Raw genomic sequence first — 17,006 nt, 5'->3', positions numbered from 1 at the left:
CAGAACACCTGCACACAGTTTCTACCAGCAGCAGAGTTACACTTACAAAGACTCAACTGTATTTGTTCTAAAATTTATTTATACCAGCTGTATCTATTGTTACAATTATATAACTTAATCATGTTATCTGAACCACTATGAGTATGAAGAAAAAAATTGTTTTAAGAAAACTTAAGCAAACAATTTAGAAAGACAGTTAAAAAGATTTGCTAAACAAAGGGGTCCAAAACACAAAAAACTGCTTCTGACTCAAGTACAGATGAGATAAATGCAAAACACTAGAAAAAGGAGTGGAAAAGTTTAAGTCATTCTCCACTTAGATCGCTCCAGAAGTGTCTAAGTTCTTGCTCCATACTTAACAATTCAAAATGGCATATTTGTGGGTGGTAGATTTGTGGGTATAGTTCATACAAGAAAGATGGAAAGGATCTCTAATCAGAAAACCTACATTCTGAACAGAAGCCTTGGCTGTTTTTCAAAAGATTTATTTTTTAAATAAAAATATATTTACATTTTAAGATTTCATGTTTAATGTTCATATGCATTATTTTAAAAGTAACTGACCAACTACGAGTCTCAGCCACACCCCACCTTGAAAAGTCCAATGCACACCAACAAAGGAAAGGTTGTGGAAAATCTTGCATTGAGGTGATGTGTTTAACAGTGATTTCCACATTTATTTAGCCACATGACACATTTTCTTTAAATTAAGTCTTTCCACTGCCCCCCAGGACTATTATTTTAGTAAATATGTTTAGGAAACTACTTTAGAAAAAGCTGATCTATATATCGTGGTTATTTTATACCTAATTTATTTAAAAGTATTTGCCAATTCGGGTAACACATATTTAAACAACTTATTCCCAACTGCTAATATTGACTTTATTTAACATTTGCCACAACTTGTAATGAGCCTTCTTTTTTTTTTTAAAGATTTTTATTTTTTATTTATTTATTTTTAGAGAGGGAAGGGAGGGAGATAGAGGGAGAGAGAGAGAAACATCAATGTGCGGTTGCTGGGGGTTATGGCCTGCAACCTAGGAATGTACCCTGGCTGGGAATCAAACCTGGGACACTTTGGTTCCCAGCCCGCGCTCAATCCACTGAGCTACGCCAGCCAGGGCGAGACTTCTAATTCAAGGCAGCTGACAGGAAAAGTCCTGTGCCCCACGGAAATGACAGTGCCGCCCAGCACAGTGCGTGAGGTCAGGGCTGGGAAAGCCACCCCGACTTCGGAAGTGATCCTTATGGGAGCCCCAGGAAGTGAGAAAGAGAATGATGAAATCCTACAAAGCTGGGAAATCACTAGTCCTTACCAATGTTAGAAAATCTGGGAAAAAAAGAGAATTTTCCCAGTGGGCTCCCAGGAAAACCCCAAGCTCAGCAGCCCCAAGAAGAGGTGCCTCGGGGGTGCAAGGAAGGAGGGTGGAGCAACCCCAGACTCCAGGGTCTGTCCTGAGGCTGAACTGGGGCATGTCACCCTCTCAGACACGGGCTACCAGGGTGGACTCCAGGGGCACCACAGACAAGGGAGGGCTCTTATTGGGGGAGGGGCGGCAACTTCAGCGACTGCTGGGCACCAACGACAGGTGACTAGATCCAAGTCCCACGGCAGGTTATGGATCTATGAGGATTTTCCTGTCAGTTAAACACAATAACCTGTATTATGTTCCAGGTCAATAGACATCCTAAATGTCAGAGAGGTATTATTATTCTCTGGACAGTGAAGTTAAACAAATTATCCACAGACAGGGGGCCAGGAAATGGCAGAGCTGGAACGGAGCCCAACTTCCTGAGCTCACTGCAGCACCAGACGGGGTCGCCCCCCCCAGCCCCCCCCACCCCCACCGCATTGCTAGAAAGAACAGCTGATGCCCCAGGGGAAAATCAGTTTATAGGCCAAAATAATGAGACACTTGAGGGGCACAAAGACTTCAAGAGAAAAACACACTGGGTTAGAGTCCTTCAGAAAAGGAGACACCAGAACAGATGGAGGAGGGACTTCAAGGGAGGCTGGGAGAGAGACGAAAAGGAAGGGGAGGGAGCAGCAACACGAAAGGAGAGCAAGAAACTGGGAAAAAGACATGAACAAAAATATCAGTTTGGAAATGTATGGTAGATGAAGTGAAGTGATAACTGAAGAGAATAAAAACAGAATGGATGCATTTAAAAAATAAGCCGTTTAGAAGGAAGACGGGACAAAATCCCGGACAATACAGCAGAAATGGGAAGAGTCAGAGGACAGACTCAGAAGGTCTAGCATCTGAACAATGCAAGTCCTGGAGAGGGAAATAAAAATCAGAGGGAGATGATGTGAAGGAATGATGGAGGCCAACTCCCCGCAACTAAAAAGGAACCGCTTCCCAGTGTGCACACGTGGACTGGACGCCCACGCTGTTGGTGTCCGACGCGCAGCGAGCTGCGGGAAGGCCGAGGAGGGGAGTCCAGCCGCTGGAGGCCGGAGGACACACAGCTGTGAGCATCTGACTACCCAGTGGCCTCTGGAAACAGACTCGAGATTTAAAAGGTCCAGAGAGCGCCCAAGAGGAGAAAATGGTCTTTTAGAAATGGTTTATTATACAGTAATTCGCAACATATACTACATTAAACCATCCCTTTAAAAATCCTCTTTGATAGAAAGTTTCTGGAAAGGGACAGTTCATGGCCGGAGCCGTGGGTCCTCTCCCTGGATCAGGGGAGTCAAACTCTCCCTGGATCAGGGCGGCCACGTCAGCCTCATGGTGGCCTTCAAAGGCCCGAACATAATTTTAGCACTGTATAAACATAACTACTCCTTAACTAGGGGTAAGGAGCTCAATGCTGCCGCCAGGTAGAAACAAGGTGCCAGGCCCAATAAAACAAGGTGGAGGGCCGGATTCGGCTCTTGGGCCTTGTGTTTGCCACCTGTGCCCTAGATCTTCCAAGGCTCAGCATGGGACTCTGAACATCAATAAGGAGAAGAGGAAAAGAAGTGAGAATTCAGGTTCTGGTTATCTGAAAACTTGTCAGGGGTGTTTGACTGCAGGGCAGCAGACCGACCAAAGTCAACGAGGGTCCTGAAGACTCACTGTTCAGAAACCAAAGATGCCCACAAGATCGCCTGAGGAGATCCATGCCACAGAGGAACTGAAATCTGATTAGTAACTAAATCTGCTCTTGGTAATGATATCAACTTTGAAAAAAATCTGCAGAAAGCCTGATTTCAGTGCAACTGGAAGAGCAATGCCAGACTAGCAAGGCACCCTCTTCTGAAGAAAAAGGTGGATGTGCTAAAAGCCGCTGTCAAAGCCTTTTAAGACCAAGACAAAATGACACTGCCATGAAATCATCCAAGATGCTTCAGAAGAACATCATCCAAGGACACTTCATGCCATTAAGTTACAGCAGGCAGGAACTATTACCACTGAACAAAACCACAAAGAAGCCAAATATTGGCAAAGAAGCCAGCGAGTGTTTCAAAAGGAAAAAGAGCCAAGACGGAACGTGGAGCCAGAGCAGCAACACGGCAAACCCTCCAGCACAGCCTTCTGAAGGGGACGCTGCAGTTCCCCCCAGACCCGGGAGACACCTGCTGACCCAAAACGGAAATGTTACTCCAAACCAGGGAAAAAGAAGGAGTCCCACAGCTCTCTGGGGTCACAGCAACGGAGAGGAGCACATGGAGAAGGGCAGTGTTTTGATGACTCGCAGAGTCCTGCAGCCTGAGCTCAGTGACAGAATGAGACCGCTTCCTGGACAGGCCGGCAGACAAACCCGGCGGAAGGGAAGTAGTTGCCATTCTTCAGTTTGGAACGAAATTCTCCCCAAAAGTGTTCCCTGAAGAAGACGTACTTGAAACCCACCAGGGTTAAGAAATGACAGAAACAAACCAAGCACAGAAGCAAGGAAGTGTGAGCCCATGTTCTCCGTTCTGTATGTGGGTCTGAAGGCTCTGGGGGAAACGACAGGCTCCAAGAGCAACACCCCACGTTTTCAGCAATGAGCCTCTGCTCGAGGGTCGGGTCATTCAGAGTGTACAGGGGAGGAGGGGCAGCTGGCCTGCACTGTGGAGCAGCAGGCGCAGCTGCCCCTGCGTCCTGGGAAGGAGCAAGTCGGAGGGGAAGAGCAGTCATCGAGAATGGCTGCATCTCAGGGGGAAAAAATCACATTCGACAAAGGAACTTTTCCATCTAAAACTATTTTTTCTTCCTCTGTTTGTTTTTTTAACCAGCCTGTTACTTAAACTTGTATTTGAATAAGTCTCTTTGAAGGGAGTACAGAAATAAGTTTGTTCTTGTCTTTATTTGTCTTTTAAGTGTTCACGTTATATTTATTTACACATTGTTTGCAGGTAGTTTTTATCGCGCGCTCTACTATCAGTCAACGTAAAACGTATACAATGTGTTTATATAAACATCCCATTAATGAACTACATAAACTGATTTTTAAAAATGTGCCTAGACTAGCCTTGGCTGGTGTAGCTCAGTGGATTGAGCGTGGGCCTGTGAACCAAAGCATTGCTGGTTCGATTCCCAGTCAGGGCACATGCCTGGGTTGTAGGCCAGGTCCCCAGTTGGGGGCACACAAGAGGCAACCGCACATTGATGTTTCTCTCCCTCTCTTTCTCCTTCCCTTCCCCTCTCTAAAAAAATAAATAAATAAAATCTTTTAAAAAAATGTGCCTAGACTGGTTGCTTTATAAAAGAATTTTGAGATTATAACTCTCAGATTTCCACATTTGTGCTTATCATGAAGTGGATTAGGTCTGTGTTTCTTTGCCTTGAAAATAAGTTGTTGAGATATATTTAAAATAGTAGTGAAAAAATTTAAGAAAATTGTAGATATTTAAAATAGATCACTTTTGCCAAAAGTTATTCTTGTTAGCAAAATTAAGATTAAGATAGTGATATATTTTTTAAAGATTTTATTTATTTTATTTTTAGACAGAGAAAAAGGGAGGAAGAAAAAGGGAGAGAAACACCTTTTTGTGGCTGCCCCTCGCACGCCCCCTAGAGGAGACCTGGCCTACAACCCAGGCATGTGCCCTGACTAGGAATCAAACTGGTGACCCTTTGGTTTGCAGGCTGGTGCTTAATCCACTGAGCCACAGCAGCCAGAGCTAAGATAGTAATACTTATTATAGATATACAGATAATAAATTATACAAGTAAATACTGACTTTTACTATAGTTTTGTTTGTGGTTTTGTACTTTTTGACAGTTTTAGTTTTCCAGGACAATTTTGGATTTCTGAATTATATTTCAATTATTTATGCAACACACATCATTTAAATGTAGCAATACAACCAAAAATTAGTTTTGTATTTCACTGCATATAAATATTTCTGTTACACCCAGAATGTACAACATCTATTTACATGGCCATGAGCTCTTACAGAAACACGTTGGGAGGAATCGTGGATTGGATTTACGTGAACAAACTGGGGAGGAGGTACGGCTGAAAGAGCATTGCCACCGAGAGCTGAAGGGACAGGTTATGAGATGACCCACTGAGGAAGGGACCACCCTATACGTCATAGCACTGTTATTAAAAGGAAAAGAGAATTTTAAAAATCCCTTCAAAAGCTGTACTTTCGCTGCTCTGGGAGAAATGAAAGGTTCCTGGTTAACTAAATAAAAGCAATCAAATTTTCAAAAAATGTATACATATCCATAATGAGTCTTCAGAGCTGTATGCACCAGCATGATACATCGACTGACCTTTGCTGTAAGTTGAAGAACTTTCCTTCCGACTCAGCTTAAGATAAAGTTTGCTTTTAGGTTCATTATAAAAATCAGGATTCATAGTTGTAAACTTCTTCAGTTTGCCATGCTGTTTCCTTTGAAAATCAAATCCTTTTCTGCAAAATGAGTAACAAACAGAAATGAATTTGAATATTAAGGTACACATTGGCATATACATCACATCAGCTCCAGGTGTACAACATTATAATTCTATATATACTGAAATGAGGACCACGGTAAGTCTAATAAACATACATCACCACACAGAGTTACAAATCTTTTTCTTGTGATGAGAACTGTTAAGGTTTCCTCTGTGCACGGCTTTCGAATGCACTAAATACAGCATTACTGACCAGTCAGCACGCCGTCCATGACACTCCCAGGACTGACTTACAGTTTTATAGCTGGAAGTTTGAAGGTACAATTGTTAAAAAATCTTGTTTTAAAATACAGTACGGAAAGGACCAGGATGTGTGTATGTTTATATTCTTTCCTGCATCCACACAAAATAAAAACACTGTTTTGTCAAAGGAAGAAAGGAGCGGCCTCACAGAACGATCACCTGTCTTAAGAGAGACCGAGACAGGGAGAGCATCTGGAAGACCTCCGCGACCGAGGAGCTGTGGGAGCTGTGAAACGGGAGTGAAATGCCAGCCCCATTAGGTCCACGCCTCACAGGTCATGAAGACGATGCACCAAGACACGCAAGTTTGAGGAAGATGCCCAGCACATAGAGGCCTCCAGCACATGTTGTTATTTTTACATTGTCAAGCGAATGCTCATTATATTTACTTTCTGGGTGATCCCACTTCTATGAGACGTGTGTCCAAAACACGCTGGTTTATTACCCTGAACACCAGGCCGTTCGGCTCTCGAAAGGCGCCCCCTGTCATCCTGCCCGGACAAAAGCCATGACTGTGGTCTCTCCAGCAGGGTTTCCCTGGGGACTGTGAGTGTCCATCACGACAGTTAGAGCAGTCACGTTCCTGCAGTGGCCCAGGGACCGCCGGCAGGGCCTGTGGTTCAGAGGACGGCCCCTTTGGCCAGAAACACCGAGGGTCTCTGTCTTTCAGAGACTTCACTGATCTCAACCTCTTTTAAAACTGATGATAGTTCTCTGATGTTACTATTTCCTGATATAATTGGAGGCAATGATTTGTTATCATAAAACATACCTCACCAAAAGCTGGCATTCCTCATAGAGGGGCACTTTCCGACTTCGTAAGTACAAGCCAACGCTCTTCACGTCGCTCAGCACGGTGGCAGGCGGGGGTTCCTCCTGTGTTAAATGCCCTGAGCTCACTTCTTCGAACCACTTAAAAAACTTACATCGGTCAGCTTTGGGTGCATCACAGGTGTAAAAAAGTCGACCCTAAGGGAAGAAGATAATAAAGTTCAGTGAGAGAAATGTTTCTACATTTTACTGTTTTTGTATAGTTTAAGACTTTTACAAAGGTTGCTTGGCATTAATGTACTCCAGGAAATTAGCCACTATACAACTTAATCTCTTCATTAATTTAAAACCATGTAGTTTCCCTTCTGCTTTCTTCTTATCTAAAAGTTACATTATTCTTACAATATAAGCTTATTTGAAAAATAAAATTTATTGTTTTTTTTTATTTAAAATGATCGCTAGAGACCACCTGCAAGCTGCCTAGAATCAGCTATGCACCGGGCACCCTTCAGCCCAGCCTTCCCCCTCACTGAGGCGTCCGCACACAGGACACACTCGTGTAAGCTGTTTCTTATTTTAAAACAACACTGAGGTAACAATACATTTCTACTCTAAAACCTAACCCCTATAGCCAACAATATACTATGAGTATAGCAACCATGTCCCCAAAGAATCTTTTAAAAAATGTTAGTGGTTCTACAACATTTTACTCTATGGTTCTAACATTATCTAGGAACTCTTACTTCTAACAACCACATTTAATGCAAGTTTATACACTCAGTATGCAGACAGCAGAGGAAAACTCTTCCTGTGTTTTATAATGAGGACCAACCACCCGTCGATACACAAACATTTTACCAACTCCTCCCAGTCTGTACTCAACAAAATACATCTGTCCGGGTGCTCTTCTGTCCCCTGGCCTCCTCTGGTGTTAGTGCAGGGCCACCGCTTTCGGGCTCATCGGCTCTCTCTGGAAGCTGGGCGTGTCCCTCCGCCCTTACCAGCCACAAAGGTATCGTTTCCTCTTGTGTCTCTCTGCCCACTACTGTGCAGTGAGTTCCTAAGCTACCTGAAGACTGGTCTTCACTCGTTTGTTTGTGTCCCTGCACACAGATCATCTTTGCATGAAAGGTACTGAGAGTTTGTTAGCTACCAAAGCCTCAAGCCGAGGGCTCTGCGTCCAGACTCAACTTCTGCCAAACCTGTCAGAAAGCAACAGGCACACACGCCGTCGGTGAGACGAGTGCCAGCGGACAACGGGACAGGGAGGGGGGCGAGACCTTGTTTGGGCCTTCCTTTTGAACCGTGACAAGTTTTGCCGGTTGATGGTGATGGCAGGACGGTGCCTTATTTTCTACAGTTTTCAGTTTTTCTCCATTTGATGTGTAAAACGACATGTCAACTGCTGACAGAGCTTGGTGCAGCCTCTGTGCCAGCCCGAAGAGCAGTATATTCAGATGCTCTACAAAAAAGACACAGGTGGAAATTAAACAAAGTAATTTTGTCTTTGAGTCACATATGTGCTGTTTGTTAGCTAAATTTGAAAGGAGCCTTTTAAGAGTAAAATGTAATTTAATACTAATATACACTTTTACAGCTAAGTTCTGCCCTCGTACAACAAAACAAGCTACCAAACCATTCGTCATACTTAAAATTTCCTACTTAACAAAACCATTTGTAACACTTCAAGTATAAAAGAAAGTGAAAACCTGTAACTTAAAAAAGATAATGCTGCCACTTCCCATTTTTAGAACTCAATTTTGATTTGATATTAAACCGGAGTAAACATGGAGAACAACAAGTCTCAGGTAGGAAATGCAATGTGTAAGGTCGCAGCGTGCACTAGCACACTTGCTCACAGCTACGCCCTTCACACTAGGCCGCCGTGGTGTCACGACATGACAAGGTGGTGTCGTCGTACCTGTGAGGCAGGACGTGAAGACCTGCTTGTACTGCGAGGGAGACTGAAACACCGCCGGTATGTGAGTCTGCCTTCGGGGAAGAGCCACGCATTTTGTTTTCTGCTGACTTGGGAAGCACAGTTCAGAGACATCTACCTCCTAAAATGGAATAATACAAGTTATTATAACAACCACAAAAAATGCTATTTACTAATGAGTAAATTACTTCTATATAGTATATGTTTAAGGCAATAAACAATTTTTTTAAAATTTCCAGAATCCTTAAAAATAGTATTCTAAGTTTAAATGAGAAGCCCATATAGCAAGAATGGCTACATGTGGCACTTTCAATAAAGACTAACTTTTCTTGTCAGCCCTTTAATGAGCTTTAAATAGTTTCATTAGGAAACAGTCAGCTGATGAGAAGGGATCACTGCACATCTCCCTCCCTGATTACAACTATCAATGGGTCACGAGATGCACCTTTACCTGGAAGACAACTGATCAGCACAGGGAGCTGACAGTGTGAAATAAAGAGCCACAATAATGGCAGTAATGGAGTGGGGTGGGAACAGTAGGAGCTGTGACTGAGGACCTACTGTGTGCCAAACTCTGCACCTGCCACTTCCAAATGTGTCACTTCAGTTAACGCTCACAAAAGGCAAGGAAAGATCTTACATCAAAGAACATAGGGCTGTAGCTAGCGTTACAGAAAACTCAAAATCAAAAAGCCATCAGCTCCCAGAGTGAAATCACTCACACAACAGCTACTGGAGAAAGTAGCTGCCTCACCTGTGACCCGGACCACCGCCTCACCTGTGAATGCGTCACGTCACGGCCGCAGCACGCAGACCCTCCCGACATACTCTGGACTTCCTCCGTGTCCGAAGCCAGCTTTGAACTCAGAAAAAGGGCTTTGTTTCTGCAAACATAGTCCTGGGGGCCAGCGCCCGGCTGCTGCCCGCGGAGCGCACAGCTCAGCACCCACAGGCGAGTGGACTCTCCCCCCAGGAGACTGTCCTCCACAGTGCAGGGGCTCCCACCTGCAGCACCACAGCGCATCCCACAAACTGCCCCGGCACAGCTGGCTGAGGCGCTCGGCTGAGCTCCGCTTGGAGTGGACGGGCCGCCCTGGGCCGTGTTCTGGTACTTCAGCCACTTGCTTCGCACAGGCGTTCCATGGAGACGTGAAGCCGCCCCAGGGCTCACTTCCCTGGGAGCCTGGCACAAGGAGGCTTCACTCGGGTCCTCTGGCCTGGAGTGCACAGGACCCACCACGGGCTCTGCACACCCGCCAGGCAAGGGTCCCGGAGCTGCGGGCACCGTGACCAGGGGAAAGCGAGTTCTACTTAATGCAGGGTGCCTTGGAAGGTCATGGCTCTCTGGGGAACTGAACTTTTTCGTTACTGGAAAAAAAAACCGATTAAATAAAAATGTATCAAGGTTAGGACACCCGTGGGTTAAGCAAAAGAAAAATACCAACTTGCCTTGAAAAAAAAATCACATAGTTTTATTTCCTTTTTTAAAATAAAAAATTTAATGGTTTCAGTCTCAAAAACATCTTAAAAGATGAATTAATAGACTCTGAAACTTTTTGAAGGTGGATGAACCAGAAACTTTCTTACCCCCTTAGCTAAGGACCCTCCCCCCCACCTATTACTACACTCTATATTTACGTTGCACTGAAATTTTCAGCCAAGAACAGAATCACCCCCCATTTCACAGATGGGACAACCGAGGCCTAGGGCAACACATCCAGAGACCCCAGAACTAACCTGTTCTCAACCCTATATTCTTTCTCCAGAGACTGAAGTTCATGTTTTATCTGTGTCATTATACCTTCCTCTACATTTTTATTACAACCATGGGCTGATATGCTGACCTTCAGGGTAAAGATGTTTAGTTTTAGTTTGAGCTATTGGTATGAGAGAAGAGTTCATGATTTGCAAACTCATTCTTTGGCAGATTTTGGCTGTCAGTAATAGATATATTCCTAAAAATGTAAAAAGCAATATTTGTTGAATAAATACATGAACAAATAATGCTGCATGAGAACTATTTAAGCTTGAAGATTTTATCGGATGGTGCTGTGTTTCCTATTTTATAATAACGTACCTTCTTGACAGTTTCCATTCTTTTGGAAATAAACCGCAGATCACTTGAGAAGCTAGCAGAGCAGTAGGTGAGCGAACGATACTTTTAACAAGTGATTGAGCAGCAGGGACAGGAGGTCAGAGCCCCAGCACAGAGCAGACACTACGGTGTGACTGTGAAGGCACCCGTCCCCGCACCGTCCCCTCACCTGTCTCAGACACCCCACCACCCACACCAACCCTTTCCTAGCTGTTTTGCCTACCAACCACCCCCACAACCTGCTCCAGCCAAAACACCCATGCACGAGGGTTTCATATCATCCACCCGCGACGAAATAACTGCCTATGATGCCACTTCTCATCCAACCTAACTCCAGAATCGGGGGAGACACACTGACGATCACAGGGACAGAGAGGAAAGCATCAGTGGCAGGATCCTACAGGAAGGACACTCATCAAGAAGCAGGAAGTTACTCACAGGGAAGTAGGACCCAGGGACTGGCACACAGCTGGGGTAGCAGCAATGGAAGACCTTGCTGATACTGCCAGGCCCCCAGAGCAGAAAAGGGGACACAGCGGGTATGTTGGTCAACCGATGGCGTGGACCAGATACCCCCCTGGGAAGGAGGGGCCACAGGGGGCCCAGCTCGGGGGTCACCTCGGAGAGCAGAGGAGCTGGGAGGAGGATCCAGAGCCAGAGGGAAGGGAGAGCCATCGCTACAATAAAATTTCCCCCCCCGACGACATTAGAGCAACAAGGACATCTCTCCAAGTGGAGACGGTGGTGCTCACCCGGTGAGGTCCTGGCTTTCAGGGACTCCTCAGGAAATTCCAGCTCGAAGTCTTCGTCTTGCAAGTCCAGAGAAAAAGTAGACACAGGGCTTAATGTTGAGACCTTTTGCTCTGGTGACGTCACCTATCCAGAAGAAGAAACTAAGTCACAGACCAAAATCTTCTTGCTGCACTGTCCCCAGTTTGAATGAGTTCTAGTGATTTATGTTGTAAAAATGCTGCCTTCGATCAGATGAGGTAGAGCCATGGTGGGCAGTCTCCCAAAAGTCACAGGATAAATTCACCAGTGTCAACAACAGTAGGGACCTCTGCGGGACCAGGTGAGAAAGGCCCCCGAGTCCCAGGAACCCTGAAACCACGGATCACCCGTTCCTGCTCTGAGACACTCTTAAGGATTTTTTGTGGAAGCTCTGCCACAACCCAACAAGGAGCGCACTGTGAGCAGGCCCTAGCCAACGGCGGCGGAGCCTGCACAGAACATGCCTCGTGGGGCTCTCGGGGAAAACCTGGCAACTTGCAGGCTGTGCTGTCAGCCCGGCTGTCGCCCCGCGTGCTTCTGAGGCAGGCGGTGTCACTTGTCCCGGACCAGCAGTGCAGTCTACAACTCAAAATCCAGGTACTGTCTTCACAGAAAATCTCGGCTGACATTTTTATGGCATCCAAACAGGTGGCACTGGGATTGCAAAAAGCCCAAGTGACCCAAAACCAAGTATTTGTAAGAGTCATCGATTTGGAAGGAGAAGAGATTCCTACCAACAGTCCATCAGATTTCGTTGAAAGCTGTAGTCCTGTGCCAGCAGGTCACGTTTGTGAGAAGGTGATGATCGGCACAAGCTGCACATTCTGGGCACCATGGACCTATTCGTACTGACTAATGAGAGGACGGGTCTTCTTCAGGACCTGCCCTGAGCGATTCCGCATTTCTACACAAAGGCCCAACAGGCCACAGAGTTTCTGATGGTCACCAAGCAGTTATTCTTTTCACTTCATTACTGTCTCCTGTTCAGGAGAACTTATTATTGCCCCTGAAACCATGTACTTAGTACTTACTAATAAACTATTTGCTACTCAAAAAAAACTATGTAAACTACAGAACATAAAACCTGCTGGATTTATGTCAGATCCTGACTTGAGTGATCTGGGTCATGGGAATTTGGTTCTGAAGATCGGTTTCCAGGCTGAGGGGCTCAGGCAGAGACATCACGTTGGGAGCAGGAAGACCCAGGAGCGACAGGTCTGGCGTGGCTCTGCGGTTCACCCAAACTGCCAGACACTGCTCCGAAACGAGTGCCGTGTTTGGGCGTGTTCCGGACCTCAACGGTCCCATCACTCCCTCTTACTCTCTTCAGAAACCTTTAATTTGGTGGCTGCTCCCAGAGATCAATTGCCTTGAAAATCCAGTATGACTGACGCGTGTCCTTCTCCCCAGAATGGGTGTTGAAGCCCCCATGTTAGCGTATCCGGGAACAGGGCCTTTAAGAGGTAACAGAGGCTAAACGAAGTCACAGGGGAGGGTCCCTGATCCCTGCACACTCAAGGGACGGCCAGGGGAGGACACAGAGAGAAGAAGGCAGCCCCCTGTGAGGTGGGACAGAACCGCAGCCGCCAGAACCTGGGTCTTGGCCCTCGGGCCCCGGGGACTGGGAGGAGCACATTTCTGCTGGGGCTCTCTGTCCCGGCAGCCAAGCTGACCGACACTCCCCTCCACCTCACCCACCCGTGGACGCTGCCTGAGCCCACCCCCGGGAGTCAGGCGCCTTCCTCCCTCTTCCCTTCTCCCCGCCTCGACAACCACCCAGACACCTCCATGAGCGTCCTGCAGGTCTAGTCCTCCGTGAGGCCCCTGCCACCACCCCTGCTTTGGTCACTGTCACCCAGGGCTCCTCTTCGCTGGCTTTCTGCTCCCACACTCACCCTGTGGGTCCCGTCCTTGTCTGCAGCAAAGCCCTGTAGGCGTGGACACTCAGTCACGCAACTCCCCATGGAAACCCCTTCGGTGACGACACCCCGGTGGTTCCTCCACCGGCAGGACCTGGGGCGCGTGGTCCCGCGGCTCGCTTTCCCAGCCTCGGCTACCGCCTGTGCTCTCTTGCGCCTCCTCGCCCCGCTGGCGGGCATCTTCCCTGATCTCGGCCCACCAGTTCTGCAACCTCGGAGCAGGCGCCCCCACAGCAGGAGTCCTCTCCCTGGTCACCTCGGTCTCCGGGCTGCAGAAGCGGCCACCAGCTCCACTTACCGGCTGGTTTGCTCTCCTGACTAACACCCGTCTCCCCTGCTGGCCTTGAAGGCACAGCTGTCCAGCCCGTCGCTCTACACCTGCCTTTACAAGTTTCTGACCTGCAGAAGGTGTTCAGTAAATATTGATGAGTTCCTATTTACTCGAGAGTCTTATAATTCGCAGTAAAATTTCAGTGTATTCCACACGTCTCCCACACTTCTGATTAAGATAATGCCTAGGCTGTACATCTCCTAAAGTTCTTAACTTCTCATTTTAATTGATTATTCTAACTCTATTTCTTTCTTCTAGTTATGTATGCCTCTCATTTCATGTCATATTGCAAAAGTCAAAACATCCTCAAGTAGCAAAGGAGATAGCAGTGATGGGCATTCTCTTCATTCTACCGGAAGTTACTCTGCCGCTTCATCACTCAAATAATGTTGGTTAGTTGTTGGTAGACTTTCTTGATCATGTTAAAAAATCATCCAGTGTTAACATTTTCATCTTTTTAGTTTTTAATAGATTCATTTTTTTATAAGACCACCAAAACGTTTTACTCCCAACTAGTAAAACTTTCTGACATTATACCTTATTTGCTTCCCATGAAGTCCTCTCCGCTGATTTGAAATTATAATCCAAATAATGACATGAGAGTTCTGAATCTTTAGGAAGAAAATCTAAAATTGTCATGGGGAAAGAAAAGCAAAGATCTTTACATAACCATGTGTTCGATGTCAAATAACTTTTTAATGTTACTTGTATTCATGGTTACAATTTACTTACAATCATTTGCAGTTGAGTCCTCATTAGATTCAGCTACCACTTGAAAATTGTCTTCAATATTAAAGATATCACCTCCTTTTGGAAAGTTTTCTTCATCTGGGAACTAGAAAACAGATCCATTTATCAGCTTATTTAGAAAGAAGTGTGTGTGTACATGCCTATATCTGTACCTCTCTATATTTACACACATACAAACAGTTTGTGACAGAAAAACAGGAATGCTTTGAAGCCAGTACTATGCATGGAGGGCAGGGCACAGCACATTTCATCGGTTCTCATGAACCACATCTCTTACACCTTGGCACTGCAGAAACAGGAGTGCATCCTCCGTGTGATGACATGTTTACACCTACAGCACAAGCAACAGTGGCAACCGTTCCCACCTGGGCGTGTGCAGCAACACGCACATCAGCCAGGCTACACAGCGCTCACTTCAGTATGAGCTGTGCACTGCTAACAGTACATGTGAAGGCATTTTGCTGATTAAATGTCTTCAAAAAGACTGCACTATGATTTATCATTGAACAAAAAAGTACTGTGTTCACAGAAAGGCAGGAAAACACAGCAGTGTGATACACAGCAAGAATCCAAGCCCACACCCATCTAAGACTTGGTTCAATAAATGTGACATGAAAAATCTAAGTGAAAGGGGAGGGTTCGGGACACCTGTTCATCCCACTGTGAGTCAACTTCACACTACTGACTGTACTAAAAAATGGCTCAGACCGTACGCTTCATGTCATGGTTTTTACCACCACAAAAGACGTTTACTAAAGAGGTCCAGGTCTAGGTGGTGAAGCGTGGTGTCCTGCCAGCGACGGCCCCCTTCCATAGTGGTGCGCATCGGTGCTTCCTCAGTCAGCGACGGAGGCTGAGCACTGCATGCAGCCGCGTTTCTTAAGCTCCGAGACTGCTCTCTGCAGGACCTCTGTTGTACTGACTCCAGAGACGCTCCTCTCTGTTGGCAGGTCCAGCCATTTGGAACATTGCTTACAAACTCACAATGTAAACATGACTATGCTGAGGTGTGGAAAACAATTAGACACAAAGCAAGTGGACATGAATTTGTCTTCCAATACAGAGCACCTTTCTACTGTAAACTCCTCTCCAAAAACACAGGGCATGAGAAACACACGTCTTTATCTGTAAGAACAGTAAGGAACAATGGTAATCCTGAACTGCAATCCGTGTGAAGCGGGAGGGGAAAGAGTGTGGGCTGTCGACTCAGACCAAGTGGAGCCAAAGCGCCCACCGCAGGAGAGCCCAGACGACGGAGCGGCAGCGCTGCCTTTGGGAGAGCAGCTGGGCCGCGTCTCCTAGAAGTGACAACAGGAGACGCTGCTGCTGACGGTGTAACCAGCAGAAGCACATCTGTGAGCCCATGTTCACGACAGCACACACGTGTTTGTAGCAGCTTCAGCTGTGGCTGCCCCAGATGCGAACAACCCGGCCTGCAGCCCGGCTCCGCTGGGGCTGGGGCGTATTCACACAACGGAACACACCCCAGCAACAGAAACGACTGCCTGCAGCCGCAGGCAACGACGGGATGAATTTCCAGACTGCCACGCTGAACGGAAGACACAAGAAAGTGCCTATCACTCTATTTATAAACTATACACGATTTTTAAAGCAGCACTGGGCAGAGGGGGACTTCTGGGAATGCTGTTTCCTAAGGGCGGTTCGCTCTGTGGTAATGACTGGGCGGTGTGTGCGTGGATTCTGTGTGTGCATTATGGCTCAGTCAAAAGGGAAGCTTTAAAATGTCTTTAACAGACAGTTTCAAAGATGCATGCCACCCTCTCTGCATGACTCCATCTGGTAGCAATGAGAACAACTCGGTGTCATGCTGCAGGGTCAGTGGAGGCAGCCTGGCTTCCTCACCCAGGTGTCTGCATGACTCAGGGGAGCAGCGTCCCCCAGCCGTGGAGGGGCCTATAACCAGTGTTCTCACAGCCTCGAGACTGGGTCTGATTAACTGTTCCCATGACGTGAAGTGGGCTCGCACGCACGGAATTATGTAGAATTATGTTATGTTACGTAATGTTCTGGCAGTTTTCCAGCTTTGTTCCCCTCTAGTACTCAAACAGGTAGGGACTCCCTGCTGGGGGCGATGGTGATGAGAGACACGCAGAGGGACCGGTGCCACGCCGGCGAGCAGGGGCCACGTCATGAGACATGCAGACACACGCAGCTTGCAGTGTGCGTGGCTCACCTACCCATGAATGAAGGCATGTCAGACATCCCGACGGCTCCGTGGATGTTTTTCCATCTGCACGAATACCATGGACCTGCCTGGCCTTGAAGGTGGCAACACACGTGCTC

General features: G+C 46.6%; 1 protein-coding gene across 3 annotated transcripts in view; it reads right to left on the bottom strand.

Moving 5' to 3' along the window:
- Nucleotides 1-17,006, bottom strand: part of ZGRF1 (zinc finger GRF-type containing 1) — a 51,195-nt gene that overhangs the window by 16,130 nt on the left and 18,059 nt on the right. For all 3 annotated transcript variants that reach the window (XM_045831267.1, XM_045831268.1, XM_045831269.1), the window contains 8 exons: nt 14,685-14,787; nt 14,490-14,578; nt 11,684-11,807; nt 9,615-10,204; nt 8,819-8,957; nt 8,178-8,359; nt 6,899-7,095; nt 5,700-5,839 (listed from right to left, as the gene is read on the bottom strand). In XM_045831267.1, coding sequence (XP_045687223.1) covers nt 5,700-5,839; nt 6,899-7,095; nt 8,178-8,359; nt 8,819-8,957; nt 9,615-10,204; nt 11,684-11,807; nt 14,490-14,578; nt 14,685-14,787 — 1,564 coding nt within the window. The remainder of the gene's footprint in view (nt 1-5,699; nt 5,840-6,898; nt 7,096-8,177; nt 8,360-8,818; nt 8,958-9,614; nt 10,205-11,683; nt 11,808-14,489; nt 14,579-14,684; nt 14,788-17,006) is intronic.

The sequence above is a fragment of the Phyllostomus hastatus genome, unplaced genomic scaffold (assembly GCF_019186645.2).
Source record: "Phyllostomus hastatus isolate PE091 unplaced genomic scaffold, TTU_PhHast_1.1 phas_contig_159, whole genome shotgun sequence".
In the NCBI taxonomy this organism is placed as follows: domain Eukaryota; kingdom Metazoa; phylum Chordata; class Mammalia; order Chiroptera; family Phyllostomidae; genus Phyllostomus; species Phyllostomus hastatus.
The sequence above is the reverse complement of the archived record's forward strand: the minus strand, read 5'-3'. Positions and strand labels throughout refer to the sequence as shown.